This window comes from Sus scrofa, chromosome 4, assembly GCF_054392235.1.
Source record: "Sus scrofa isolate SSC_HxYL_T2T_F1_AM1 chromosome 4, Sscrofa_HxYL_maternal_Yorkshire_Landrace_v2.0, whole genome shotgun sequence".
NCBI lineage: Eukaryota > Metazoa > Chordata > Mammalia > Artiodactyla > Suidae > Sus > Sus scrofa.
The window spans coordinates 61,276,129-61,291,452 of NC_139386.1; the positions used below are offsets into that span (position 1 = coordinate 61,276,129).

At 40.0% G+C, this 15,324-nt stretch overlaps 1 protein-coding gene across 1 annotated transcript in view; it reads right to left on the bottom strand.

The window, feature by feature from the left end:
• Positions 1-307: 307 nt before the first annotated feature.
• The window catches only part of STMN2 (stathmin 2), a 53,226-nt gene continuing 38,209 nt past the window's right edge, over positions 308-15,324 (bottom strand). Inside the window, exons 4-5 of the mRNA XM_001928556.7 lie at positions 8,637-8,828; positions 308-1,672 (exon numbers count right to left, since the gene is read on the bottom strand). Coding sequence (XP_001928591.3) covers positions 1,613-1,672; positions 8,637-8,828 — 252 coding nt within the window. The 3' untranslated portion in view covers positions 308-1,612. The remainder of the gene's footprint in view (positions 1,673-8,636; positions 8,829-15,324) is intronic.

Below are 15,324 nucleotides of genomic sequence, written 5' to 3' on the forward strand. Positions count from 1 at the left end.
TGGCATATGGAAGTTCCCAGATTAGGGGTAGAATTGGAGCTGCAGCTGCCAGCCTATACCACAGCCACACGGGATCCGAGCTGTGTCTGCAGCCTACACCACAGCTCATGGCAATGCTGGATCCTTAACCCACTGAACAAGGCCAGGGATCCAGCCTGTATATCCTCATGGATACTAGTCAGATTCTTAACCCACTGAGCCACAATGGGAACTCCCATGCTTATGAGATTTTCTAATCCAATGGTCACCCTTTTGAAATCTGAACTCCAGGGTCAGACACACAGAGGGGCAAGAGAACAGACACAGCTTTATTAGTTCACAGAACTCCAATTCTTTATTAATCACAGCTTGCTCACAATGACATACAGGAAAATAGCACTAATGAAGAGTAAATATGCAGGCAGCAACTTTCAGGAGTTGGGAGTAAGGGGAGAAAGGACTTCAAAACTGCGATAGGTATTTATGATGGATATCTGGTGATTCTCTTAGTTGGCACAAACACCCTGCCTAGCCCCCTTAACTGCATCGGCCCTCACAGATGGAGTAATTTTTTTTTTTTTAAATAGGCAGGACTGCCTCACACTGGGGAAGAAAGACCAGCTTAAGTGAAAGTCCGCAGTGCTTTTGATTTTGTTTGCGTGTGTGTTTGAATGCAACAACCAGCTCACAGTTTCCAAGTGGAAAAAATATTCAGTAGCATCATGTACTTGTACTATAGGTAAGAGCTTAAAATGAACATCATCAATCATGGCATCCACAAATAAGCCACCTGACACGTTAATTCATTCCATCAAAAGAACTTAAACTAGAGAATTAAGCCCACTTCATGAAGAGCGATTTCGCGGCTGCTTGAACCACTGGGGTTTGGATCTGTGTTCAGCACTTTAAAAGGTTCAGTCTTTTGCTTCTACCCAGATTGATCTCAGATCTGTCTTTTTCATCCATCCCTTTCTACAGCCAAAGCACATTTGTAGCACATAATCCAGTAGAAGCAGAAGTAAATGTTAATGAGGAGTGGTTTTTCTTAGCCAGGTTTTGTAGGTTCTAGGCAGTTAGTAGATTATGAGCAAACAAATGTGGTGGTTTGTGTGGAGTTGTAATACCTGTGATCTAGGTATGGTCTCGGTCAAGTTCAGAGATTACAAAGCTGTCTAGGTCATTAGGCAATGGTGGGTTTCTAGCACCAAAGACTGTCTACTGACCTCATTTTCCCGTTGGAATGAAAAGGGCAGGGGATGGAGTCAGACATGGGGAGCTTCAAAAAGAACAGACCTAGCAAATTCATTTGAGTGGAAAGACACAACATCAAAAGCCTGTTACAGGACATGTAAGATTATGAAATAACTTGCATAATGCAATACTTGTATTTTTTAACAAAAATGTAAGTATTTACAAAATAAGATCCAAGGTATTTTTTAAACATCAAGCAAAACATTCTGCAAAGAGACCGCATTGATTTTTTTTTTATTTTTGATTCTGGTTTTTTTTTGTTTTTTATAATGAGTTCTTTTTAAACCATGTCATACATTTCCCATACTGATATCGCATGATCCATTATAATATAGGCAGGGGGATTTACTAATGGTGGGGCGTGCCATACCCTCCTGTTGCTTCAGCCAGACAGTTCGACCTGGAGCTCCTTGTTCCTGCGCACCTCGGCGGCATGCCTCTCCTGAAAAACACCCAAGGGAGAAGAAACATTATGAGCCTTGTCCAGTCCGTGGAACCAGGAGGTCCCATCCACTAATTTGCATGCCATGCGCTTGACCGGAAGTAACACTTTTGTGTCTCTCCAATAGAATAGGAAATGTTCTCATTTCATGAGAAAGGAAAACATGGAACTCAATAAGGGTCAGATTACAGAAGATCACAGAAGACTAAGAGTGTCTGAAAATTTTATCACTGAAGTTGCAAAAAGTCATATGATTAAGAGAATGTTGACTCTCAGGACTACTGTATAGAGCCACAGACTAGCAATAAGACTTTTTTTTTTTTTTTTGCTTTTTAGGGCTGCGCCCGTGGCATATGGAGATTCCCAGGCTAGGGGTCAAATCAGAGCTACAGCTGCTGGCCCACACCACAGCCACAGCAACATCAGATCCAAGCCACATCTGCAACCTATACCACAGCTTATGGCAACACTGGATCCTTAACCCACTGAGCGAGGCCAGGGATTGAACCTACAACCTTATGGTTCCTAGTTGGATTCGTTTCCGCTGCGCCACAACAGGAACTCCAAGATAACATTTTTAATGGTGTTTTTTTCCCCCGTTCCTTAACATTTTGAGGAATTCGTATTTACCAGTGGACACTTTGGGAGGATTAGATACAGGAAGAGGTCTTTTTGGATGCCTCCTAAATTCTTAATCCATTAGTCACATCTTTCAAAACTTGAGTTCAAATGATCTTTCCCAGTTTACCCTCCACCTTTCTTCTATGTCTACTTAATTTTTCGGTTTAACAGAATTGTCTTTTCACATGATTTTCAATGTTTGAGATTCCTAGTCTTTCTGTTCCATCAGTCAGGAGAGTAAACTGACTTTTTTTTTGGCTGCGCCCACAGCATGCAGAAGTTCCCAGGCCGGGGACTGAACCCACATCACAGCAGAGCCCCAACTGCTGCAGTGAGAACACCACAGTAGGAATTCCTAAATTGAATCTTTTAATTTCTTTAGTGGCTGTCTCTATCCCCATAAAGATTTTCAAGGGACTGAAAATGATCTCACTTTCCACTTGAAAATCTGCATAAATCTTCCCTTTCATGGGGCAGCCACTTTATTCTAACTTGTATTTTGGGCATTTCTGTTCTTATCTGTTCCCTTAAGTAGATGCTTACTTAGAAGCTTACTGAGGACTGAGACTGTATTTTCTCACTTTAGTCCCACTTGCAGGGGCCAGTAGGGTATTTAGCACCTAGTACATGATGGATGGATGTTTATTTACATGAGGAACCGAAGCACTAAACTTTCTGGCAGGGGGGTGCTGATGGAGGAAATGTGTAATGGTAATTTTATTAAAAAAAATTTTTTTTTGGTCTTTTTTGTCTTTTTAGGGCCACACCCGCCGCATATGGAGGTTCCCAAGCTAGGGGTTGAATTGGAGCTTCAGATGCCGGCCTATGCCACAGCCACAGCAATGTGGGATCTGAGCCGCCACATCTGTGACTTACACCATAGCTCACGGCAATGTCTGGATCCCTAACCCACTGAGCGAGGCCGGGGATTGAACCTGAAACCTCATGGTTCCTAGTTGGATTCGTTTTCACAGTGCCACGGCAGGAACTCCCAGGAATGGTAATTTTAGTACACAGTTTTATGCTGGATGATTATAAGCATATGGTCTTGCTTACTAGCACAGGTGCTAAATAAGTGTTTGTTAAGTTGAAATTGAAAAATGCTAATTATTAGCATTGTTTATTTTTCTATTCAGAATACTATATATTGCCACTTTTTTTCCCCTGTAGCTTCAGAAATTTCTTGTGGGTCTATAGATTCCTTCTGTTTAGGGGCAATGCCCTTGGCTAGTTATAAAGTACGTCTTACCATTAGACTCTATAATCTCAAGAAGTCTCTGCTTATAGGTTCTTTATATATACTAAGCACTTAATATGTATCAGTTCTTCATAAGTCCAGATTTTACCTGTATTAATTCCCTTGACCCTCGCAAGAATCCTGTGCTGGAGGCTCTATTACGGTTCCCATTTTACAGATGAAGAAACTGAGGCACAGACAAGCTGAGTCACTTGCCCAAAGATCACATAATTAACAAGCAGCAGAGCTGAGACTTGAGCCCAGGGAGCCTGGCTCAACCACTGCCTTCCATTCTCGATTGGAGTTTAAGGGAACATTTTATGGTTGTGTGGAAAAATGTGTCTTTTCAAAGGTAGGTTCTGGGAGAAAAAGGCATACACAGCCCGACACTTCCTTCAAAGATAAGAGAATTCAAGTAAGCAGGAAGTTGATTTTGGAGAAAGAGTTTAAAAGCAATTTTATTTAATTGGTTTAAACGAGCCTTTTGTCTATACTCAAAAGCCATGAAGAGGAGGGAAGAAAAGCATGTATAAAAGACTGTTTGGAAACGTCATGGGGGAATCAGCACAGATACAGCTGACTCTTCCTTTTTTTTTTTTTGGCTGTGCTTTTATAAGGAAAAAGATGCTGCAAGATCTTTTTCTCATGCAGAAAAGAAACTAATTAGTAGGAACTGAGCTCTGACAAAAATGAGAAAAAGCCCAGACTGTCGCTATGCTAGGAATAACACTAGCCTCCCGTCTAAAGATTCATATAAACTCAACCTTATAATATAACAGGAAAGATTATAATGAGTATTATTAGGCTGATTTGGAGCACACTTCTTATTCAACTCAAAATATAAAGAAATGGATTTGTGCCATAGCAAGGAACAAATACAATCTGTGAACTTGAGAAAACAACAAAAAAAGAAAACTTAAATAAATGCTGAGCTTCTAGGAAAAATATTATTTTCAGGTAGTTTAGTAAATCTATCATTTGAAAATGTTATGTTCAAATCATTAGATATATAGTCAAAATTGTAATGTTTTTTTCTTTTTCTCTTTTTTTTTGTCTTTTTGCCATTTTCTTGGGCTGCTCCCGCAGCATATGGAGGTTCCCAGGCTAGGGGTTAAATTGGAGCTGTGGCCGCAGGCCTACACCAGAGCCACAGCAATGTGGGATCCGAGACACGTCTGTGACCCACACCACAGCTCACGGCAACGCCGGATCCTTAACCCACTGAGCAAGGCCAGGGATTGAACCCGAAACCTCATGGTTCCTGGTGGGATTCGTTAACCACTGAGCCATTTCGGGAACTCTGATAGTCTGTTTTTCTTAGCAAAGTGTTGGCAATTGTCAGAAGACCTTGTGTAGGAAGTTACTGAGACAGCTGTGATGATAAAGTTTATCAAGAGGTCAAGTCTAGTCTTTGATTATTTTCATTTTGTTATTGAACTTCTAATATTTGCCAGGCACTGTCAGACACACTGGGCTAAGCAGACTAAAGCAGATCTAAATTGTGACATTCTCTGCAATTTACTTCCTTCCTCCCATTGATATAATAAATAGTAATTTAGCATCATATGCAACTATTTCTTTGATATGCAAAAATATGAGCAGAGGTTTTAGGAAAAATTCTGATTCCTTGAGAAAATGTGGTTAGAGAGAGTTTCTGTACTGATAGTGAAGAAGTGTGAGGTGTTTTTTTTTCTTCTTTTTCTTTTTTTCTTTACCTTTTAATAGCCCCTTCACTTTACTAGGTATCAAATGAAAACATGCACCTAGAATTAGATGATTGAGAGTTTCAGTTCCAGTCCATGCAATTCAAGATGAGATCAACATTATCAGAATCCTTTTAAACTAACAACTCTGCACTTCCAAGGCAACAAAGTTATTAGGAGAGAGCTGGGAGTGCAGGAAAGCACATTTCCATACAGGAAGATGACACTGGTCATAAGAGTACTGTAAACTTCCAACAATGCTGCCAAACCTGCTTACTGTGCAGTGTTTGATGATTGACAAAGAGTCACACCTTTAGCTTAGTACAAAATTTCAGAGTCAAAGAGACATGGGTTCAAATGTAGACACTTTGCTTTACTTAGCCATGTGCTCTTGGCTAAAGGGCTTAACCTCTCTAAGGACCAGGTCCCTTAGATGTGAAATGGCAATGATAACTGTATTTATTTTTTAGGGTTGTAGTTTTGATTAAATGTGATAGTACATGCCAAATGCCTGGGAGAAATCAGAAAAGGCTAGTTTCAAGCTTCTTTTTCTTTTCCCTATTCATTCATCAGACATATTCCATAGTTACCCAAATGGCACTCGTGAATTAGAATGACAGGAAACAGAGGTCAGATGAGAATAATGAAGGTTACAATAGTTAGAGATGGATAATGGTTGAAATCTATGTCTAAAGAATTACATATCATCAAAATAATCTCAGAAAAATAAAGAATTTTACTTCTTTAAGAAAATTTTTTTTATCATTTTAAGCTACATCATATTATGTGATATTACTGTCACTAAAATAGTAACTATATATATTTATTCTTTTTAGGGCCATATCTGGTACATATGTAAGTCCCATATTTTTGTTTTTTGTCTTTTTAGGGCTGCACCTGCAGCGTATGGGAGTTCCCAGGCTAGAGGTCGAATTGGAGCTGTGGCTGCCAGCCTATACCACAGCCACAGCAATGCAGGATCCACCAGATTCTCACCACATCTGCAACCTACACTGCATCTTGTGGCAACACTGGATCCTTAACCCACTGAGCAAGGCCAGGGATTGAACCTGTATCTTCATGGATACTAGTCGGGTTCTTAACCCCTGAGCCACAATGGGAACTCCCCTAAAGTTTTCTCTTGACCTTTTCTCTATTGTTTGAGGTAAATACATCCATTACATTGAAACAGCATCTCATTTCCTAAGTGCTGTATTTTGTGGTTGGATAAGGTAAAGTGGTTGTCCAGGAAGTCTGTTCTTTTGCCTCTCTCACTCCAGAACACCACTGAAAGCTCCTTTGGTACCTGTTACACTACTATGAGCTGGGCAGTCTTTGCTTTAGCCAGTGAATGATAAATGTATAAAAGCTAGAAGGTATGTCACAATTTGGATTAAGAGGAGAACTCAGCAAGGTTGAGTAAATGTCCTCTTAAATGACCAGGTTAATTAACATTCCCCATTCTCTCCGTCAGTTCTGCTGTCTGGCATCACCTAAATGTTGAGGCTAGCTCCCTCCTCTCTGGCCTTTCCACTTACCGTTTCTCTCACTGGTCAAGTTATAGGCTTGATTACAGCCTAGCTGCATTTGAAATTTAGCCATGTTATCAATCAATCAATCAATCAATCACGCTTTTAAGGGCCGCACTCATGGCATATGGAAGTTCCCAGGCTAGGGATCAAATCAGAACTGCAGCTGTTGGCCTCTATCATAGCCACAGCAACACAGGATCCAAGCTACATCTAAGATCTACACCACAGCTCACTGAAACACCGGATCCTTGACCCACTGAGTAAAGCCAGGGATTGAACCCACGTCTTTGTGGATACTAGTTGGGTTCATTTGCACTGAGCCACAATGGGAACTCCCAGCCACGTTATTTAATTAAATACTATAGAAATGGTATAGAAATTATAAGAGTGGACAGAAAGTTTTGGAAATGCTTGACAAAGTGAAGTATTATTAGATATCGGGTGGATCAACTGGGTTAAAAGCCAGAGGGAAAAGTTGTAAAAAAATTCTAATATTTAGATTATTTTGCAGATGTCTTCACAAAATTAAAAAAAAAAAAGAAATTGTAAGTCATAGCTAATGTAGTACAGGTGTGGGTAATGCAAGGAAAGAAAAGGACTTGGAACCCCAATTTACTGATTCGTTTCTCAAAAAGGTCCTGGTGCATGTTAAAAGGTTGTAATTGAAAGTACATTTAAATGTTTGATATTGAAGTTCTATATTTAATACATATATGTATTATTAAAATGACTATACCTTCTTTAATTGATTTGTCAAAATTAATTGCTCGGTTCCTGGTTGGGTTAATAGGAGAACTGCTACTACTCAGGGTTCCTGATGGGTCAGATGGTGAATTTTCTGCAGGACACTGTCTAGTGCCTTGGGGAAAGGATATGTTGGTGGAGGGAGAAAGTGTCTCTTTTATCTTTTCTTCATGGCAAAACAGATGTTTCCTCTTGCTCATTTTTAGAAATAGAAATTCCGAGAATGTGAACTTTTAAAATTTCACCACAGTGTCTGTCGTAATTCACAGACTGTAATTTTGAGGCCTGGGTGTGACTATGTCACTCAATTTGATCGACTAAAACGGAACAGCATGCCCCATTCCTAGCAACACTACTTGATTTTTCTGTTTAGAGATGAGGTTGAAAGATGAAGGTCAAGTCACAATTATTGTGAATAAAAGAGATAGTGGCTCTGAGAACAGAGCTTCCAGAGGGTCTCCAGCACTGCTCAGCCTGAATGATGGGAATGGATTTATGTTCAGATTGATGAGGAGAAAGGCACCAGGATGCCAGAACTTGAGGAAATAAACTTCTCTTACTAGTTTTCCATGTAGATTTTTCTACATGAAGAGAATGGTCTTCCTGCTGTTCATAAATATCCTATCCTTCGCTGGCTAAATATTATTTTTCCAAATGTGTGAAGATACGTCCAAGTATACTTGGACCAAAACATTTATAAATTTACTATTATATATTGATTAAATATTAGACTAAATATATTAGATATTTATACATCTAAATATATTATTATATATGTCTATTATTTATTTCTACTTGTATGAAATATTTAATATTTCTGATTTAATATGTTTCCAGTAGATGGGTTTCAAAGATTTGCCTTTTACTAATTTGAAAAGCAGGAATCAGCGTCCCTGAATCTACTCGCCACTGAAAAATCTGACAAAATTCCAGCTTTAAGTCGTCCTCCCATTCCTCTACCACGTTGCAGTGCCTGCTAAGGCCACGCTACCCTGGGAGACCCAGCCCACTGGGTCAGGTGTTCTCTGCACCTGCAGTCAAGTTTAAGTTTCTGGTTCCCTGGGTATCTGAAGGGTCTCCCAGCTGTGCCGCCTATGAGTGATGCATCTGCTCAGGGTTCTGATTACCTTTTCCTGCAGACGTTCAATAATAGCAGCTAGATTAGCCTCACGGTTTTCCTTAATTTGTTCCATTTTCAGGATCAGCTTCTCCTCCGCCATCTTGCTGAAGTTGTTGTTCTCCTCCAAGGCCTTCTGGAGGACCTCTCGCTCGTGTTCCCTCTTCTCTGCCAATTGTTTCAGCACCTGAGCCTCCTGAGACTGAGAAGGAAAACAAATCCATCTTAGAATCACCCAAATGCAATCCTGGTGGAATAACGGTGCCCTGATTCAAGACTGCATTCTTTCCACAAAAATAGTGTTTCTAGCCTTGAGCACTGTTGTCAGTTCCCTGCTTATCTGCATGTCTTAGCGTTTCCTATAGAATCTGGTGAGCTGGGAAATGTGGTTAGCTGAATTTTCAGCTGTGAGGTTTATAGACAGACTGTTGTAGAAGAAGAAGCATTTAACCCTCATGGAAGAGTTTTTGTTTTTGTTTTCACAGGTTGCTGCTAAGCAATGATGCAACAGGGAATGCTGTGATGAATCGCCAGATGGCAACTTCCTTGGAAGCTTGAGGAAAATAGGTGAGGATGGAGGCGAGTTCCCATCTTTTTTTCTGCCTCCTTATTTTTGATCAGCCATAGGCTGGGCCCTGTGATTTCAACTTTCCCCAATCAAATCATCAAATTCACTTTCTCGTTTTATTCCATCCCCACCTCTACCCCTCTTTGTTTTCATGCACCGAATTCTCTTTTAAGATTTGTGAATAGGGCAAACGTCATGTGCATGTGGCCATAGACAATAGAAAGTCCTTTTTTGGCTGTGTCATGAACATGCCAAGGCCACCTGGGTCATCTTTGAAATCCTGTGGTTGCTCAGTGACTACAACAGTGACATCAGAGCCCTGTGTACGCCACTCCTGCACATACCCCACATTTTGTGCGTTGTGACTCTCTTGTAGCATAGGAGGCGGTGTGGTTCTGTATGTTAAAAATCATAGGGTACTTGATAAATATGCAGAGGTTAAGAGACACTTAACCTCCAGAGATTATGACTCTGTGATTCTTTGGTGAGACCTAAGAATCTGTATTTTTATGTGCATCCGTAGTGATTGTAATGCAGGCAGTCTACAGTGTACTTTTGGAAAAATACACTGTCCTGGGCTTTGATGTCAGGACTTTTTTTAAGTCCTAACTGTCTTGGTGACCCGGAATGTATTAACGTATTTCCAGATTCATCTCCTTCTCCACAATTACGCAGCTATGAAAAGTCTTACACAGTAAAATCTACCCAGGCTTAAGACTAAATTAATACACATCAGGGGGAGGGAGGTGGGAGAGGGAAGGATTGAGAGTTTGCTATTAGCAGAGGCAAACTATTATATATGGAATGGATAAATGACAAGGTCCTACTGTACAGCATGGGGAAGTATATTCCATATCCTGTGATAAACCATAAGGGAAAAGAGTATGAGAAAGAATATATGTATGTATAACTGAATCACTTCGCTGGATAGTAGAAATTAACACAATTTTGTAAATCAACTATACTTCAATAAAATTAAAAAAAATTATTACACATCCTTCCTTCCTGGATAATTCTTTGGGATCAGCTGGTCCACAGGGGTAACTGTAAATGTGAATATCTAAACAATGGTAGATCAAACAAATATGCATGGGCTAAGTATTGACAACCATAAAATACATCAATAGAAAGACATTTCAGTTGACGGGAGCGGTCGTGGGGCCTTAATGGAGAGAGATGTTGATGTATAAACATGAAGTCTGACAGGGGAAGAAATTTCTCTTCAGATAAAAGTCTACAAGAATAGTAAAATCAGATAACCCTTGTTGATGGGTTTATTCTGAAGTTCATAGGGAACAGGTCAAGTGACTTATTAGAGAGGAAACAGACAATTCTGGGAACCAGTCTCACTTTTTGTTTTAATCCTATAGAGGTTTTACTGATGTCTTTAATAGACCCATCTCATTCTTGCTTTGTGATAGGTTGCAAAGAAACTAATAAGAAAAAAGGATGAGAAGACGTTGACACAAAGTGAGTTCAAAATCACATGAAGCCTTTCTGGAAGAAATAAGAAAAATGTATTTTCTAGCTTGTTCAACCTTTTGCCTCTAGGTGGAGCTATTAGTAAAGCATTATACATTGATTTTGCTCATCCTGCTACCAGAACTACTGAATTGTGACACAGGGATGGAGAGACTAAGGGTGTGTGTGTGTGTGTGTGTGTGTGTGTGTGTGTGTGTTTAAAATTCCTCTCTAAGAAAAGTCTTCATGGATTTTTTTTTATATGGATACAGATAGTACCGGTCCCAAAGGATTGTCTGTCAGCATCAAATGAAATAATGTTTGCAAGCTATTCAGCATAGTGTCTAATAGTGAGTATGTTATTACTAAGCAAATGGCAGCCATTATCACTGAAAGTAAAATTCAAAACCCTTGTGACAGGAGATGATGGCAATTGAATGGCCCGGTTCCACTAAACTCAAATGTAGAATCTTGGCTATCTCATGTGTGCAGGATGTGTTCATTTTCCTTTGGTTATTAACAGTTAATGGGTTCAGGTGTCTTCATAGTTGATGACAGTCAGCCCTTTCCTATCTCCCTTCTCTGCATCAGCACATTTCCCCAGAATGTAGCCATATCGATAGGATTTTTCACAGTTAAGGAAGCACCACTAGGAAGTAAGAGGAAATCACTCTGATCTTTCATTTCAGAAAGTTCAATCTATGTCACCTCCAGGCCAGGAAAATTTGCTAAAGGGAGAGACATCTGGGTTATCACAAAACAAGGGTGCAATAGATCTGAGAATGAGGGATAAGCTGGGGGCGGCCCTAAATTTCTCTCGTAATGGGCAGAAAACCACAAGGCAGCTTCGGGAAACAAAGCCAAAAGAAACAAATCCAAAAAAAGCAAGACAAAACTGAACTTTTCAAAATCCTCTATAGCAGTGCTTTTAGATCGAGGTCTTCCCCACAACATGGTCCACTGGCCATAGCTGCTGAAGGTAGGTACTTGAACTTCCTGGCCAGTGTGTTAGCAAGTCCTTTCCTCTCCTCCAATTCCCCCAGATCAGTGCTTTCAACACTGCCCTGGATAGGATCTACCTGGATTTTTAAATGGCTCTCAGAGAGAGTTACCATGGGCAGTTATCAAGGGGTGACTGCCTACTTTTTAATTTTCAGATGCTCAAGTTAACTTTGGCCCTCACTTAAATTGTGTTGGAACTTGATGTTGATATTTGCAGTCTTAATTTTCTTTGGGGAAAGAGCCAGTCAGGAGACAGCAGGGGAATGGGATTGAGAAGGGAGGGCTCTGGAATTAAAAAGGCAAGAGAGCAGCACATTCCCTTTCAAATCTCTTGCCTCGGTGGGACACTTTTGGTCTGTGTGAACCATCACTCCCGCAGGGGCTGAGATCAGTAATGAAGGGAGCCTGATTGCATTTAGTGGAGTGTGTTTGGCTCAGTTTGAAATGCTTCAGTATTTTTGTAGCCACTGGGGCCAAATGAGATCACCCAGCCAAGGTGTCAAGTGCATTTCTTTAGCACAAGTAATAGGGTGGGACAGAAACAGAAGGCAGTAACAGAGTGTTCTCATGTGAGGCTGCTGCTCAGTGATAAAGACCTGCGAGCCTGAGCCTGGACACCTCTCAGGGCTGCTCACTACTTCTTCTTCTTCTTTTGCTTCTTTAGGGTGCATCTTCGGCATATGGAAGTTTCCAGGCGAGGGGTCTAATTGGAACTGCAGCCATTGGCCTACACCATAGCCACAGCAATGCCAGATCCTAGCCGCATCTGCAGCCTACACCACAGCTGATGGCCATGCTGGATCCTTAACCCGCTAAGCGAGGCCAGAGATCGAACCTGCATCCTCATGGATACTAGTTGAGTTCGTTTTCCCTGAGCCACGATGGGAACTCCAGGGCTGCTCACTTCTGTGGTGCCTTTACTTGTACACTGGAGAGGAAGGTTATAGCCAAGACTACCTCACGATTGTCCTGTGTAGGACTCAATGATTATATATGTTCCAAATATTTAAGCTTGAGCCCATGAAAAAAAATATAGGATAAGCTGATTATGGAAAGAATTCTCACTGAGAAAATGTCTGTCTCCCTCTTTTGATCCTTCCCCATAAGTATTCAATTCCTAAATTCTTCTGTGGTGTTAACGGCCTTGAGGCCCTTGAGCTCAGTGCCCAAGGCCTCAGGAACTCCCTTGCTACAGACAGTCATAATTCTTCCTTCTCACATAGCCTAGAATCTAAATATCACTACTTCTAACCTCTCTAACTTTATTCCTGGGTAGAACTTGATTCTCTTTTGAATGTCGCTTAATCTCCTAGTCACAGCCTCACTGGTTCTGAGTCTAATATTTCTATCAATGAGCAAATAAATATTTAGTCTAGAAAACTACCCCGAAACATAAAATGAGTGTGAGGATATAAAATGAAACCATCTGATATACAAAAGTGGAAGTGTTTTCCTGTGTTTCAGGAGAAGTTCTGGCGACATGGTTGCATAGGTATTTTGACTCCTTTGCTTGGGCAGATGAGCAGAATGGAATCTTGATCATGCTGAGTGACAGAGAAGCTGGAGAAGTGGGATTTGCCCAAAGTGGTTAAAAATAAACCATTTAAATGAAAAGGATCTGACCACAGAGGAACATTTCTGAGTAGCATGCACCTAATATTGAAGGTCGCCGAAATACTGAAATAGCAAATGAGGGCATGATCATGATCAGCTGGTATAATGCAAATGTCAAGGCAAGGTATTTATAGAACTAAGACATCCAAAAAGATGTTCTGGGAGATGAAGGGACTGTCCCCATCTTGCTGTCATAACAGCAGCACCTCTTTTAGGCATAAACTTCCTCTCACTGAACTCCGTATCACTAAAGTAATTACAAGAGAGATACGTGAAGGGAAAAAATAATGAGGTGCTGAGAAGAGTTATTGTACATTTAGGAACACTTTAACTGTATAATTTTCCAAAGAGGTTCATTACCATTTCTTATATTACTGAGTATAAGAGTTTAATTACTGTCTGAATGAAACGGAAGATAAATTTGAGTTAAGTGGCATAATAAAATTCATTTTACTTTGTGTTCACGTAGGACATTTAAGACTATTATTTTAGGTGGTGCTACCTTCTGTTTCTATGTGTTCCGAAGTAAATGCACTTCTACCTCTATTTTCTTGTTTCTTTTCATGATTCCGACCTATGTCTTGCCTTCTAGAATCATTTATCAGATGCTAAATCTCCCAGCACCTAAGTGCTTTGACAGTAGTAGGCTAGTTGATGTGTCTCTAACTTTTGGCTTTACTGTTAACAATGAAAAAAATATTATTAACCCGGCCAAAGTCACAAATGAAGGCTTGTTGAAATACGATGATTGAAAATAACTGTGTAAAACGGAAGGATTTAATATTCACTTGGTGTTGAAGAAGCAGAAGCATAATAAAAAAATTTAAATGATTGAAGTCCAAAGACCTTTAGAATGAGTCCTTCTGATGGATTCTGTAAAGCATTTACTATGGTTAACTTCCTGGAAGAGACCCATAGGTAGGGGGCTCTCCTTGAGAGGATAACGCATGTGAAGAGTCTGTGGACCACGTGTACCTTCTCTAAGGGGCAGAATGTTTCCTGAATACTGAATTGTGCCTAATCCAGCACTTTAGCTCATCATCCATTGCTATACAACCCCTCCTTCTTTTCCTGGGTTCGAATTCAATTGCCACCTGCAATGTGAGACGTCAACAAATGGAAAAATTAAATCTATTGGGTTTGGTGAGAAATGATCCACTTGGACGCTATTTTATTAAAAATAAGCAACACAACTTACGTCTGGAGGTTCAATAACTTTGGAGCTGATTGTGGCAATATTGTCAGTACGCCAATGATGGCTTATCGGGGTGGTTTAAGTAGCATTCTTTTATTTTTTAATTTTAACTTTATTTTCCTTCTTTAATTCTCCAACTTTTACTAAGTAGCATTCTTTTAAATTTCATCTATTTTGTTGTGAGATTTTTATCAATGTCAGTCAAGTCCTTAAGTTTTTCATAATATTAATTTTTTCAAGCTACTTCTAGTTGGGCTGAACTATTTATGTATCTGTTGCCTATCAAACTGTCTACCCTTCCTTATAATATAATAGATAATATTTTATAATATTCAAAAATATTTATGAAATGTATGGTAATATTTCAGTATCTGTGAGAATGAGAAACTTTCTTTATAAGACCATGAGTTTGCTAGACCATCACCTCTGTGAGGCTGGGAACTGGATGTGTTTTTACACAACAACAGCTGATGCTTTCACAGTGCTTGTGATATGCATTTATGTGGAATAACCCTTAATTCTCACAATAACCCTAGGATGGAGTCCCATTGTTAGTCCCACTTTACAGATGGATAAAATAAGACATAGGGAAGTTAGTGACTTGGCCAAGCTCACACAACTAGAAAGTGGTGAAACCAGGTTTTGATCACGGGCATTCTCTTAGCCATGTGTTACCCACTGTGCTTTTAAAGATGCTCTTAAACACCGTGCTTGGCTTATGATAATCACATAATTTATTCTCCAAACTGGGACACTTATGAGATTGAGATAACAATGATATCCAAACAACAGAAATACATGGAGCTGTGCTGGGCCAACTGGGATATATGGTTAGCTTAGCTCTGCTGCCTCTCACTA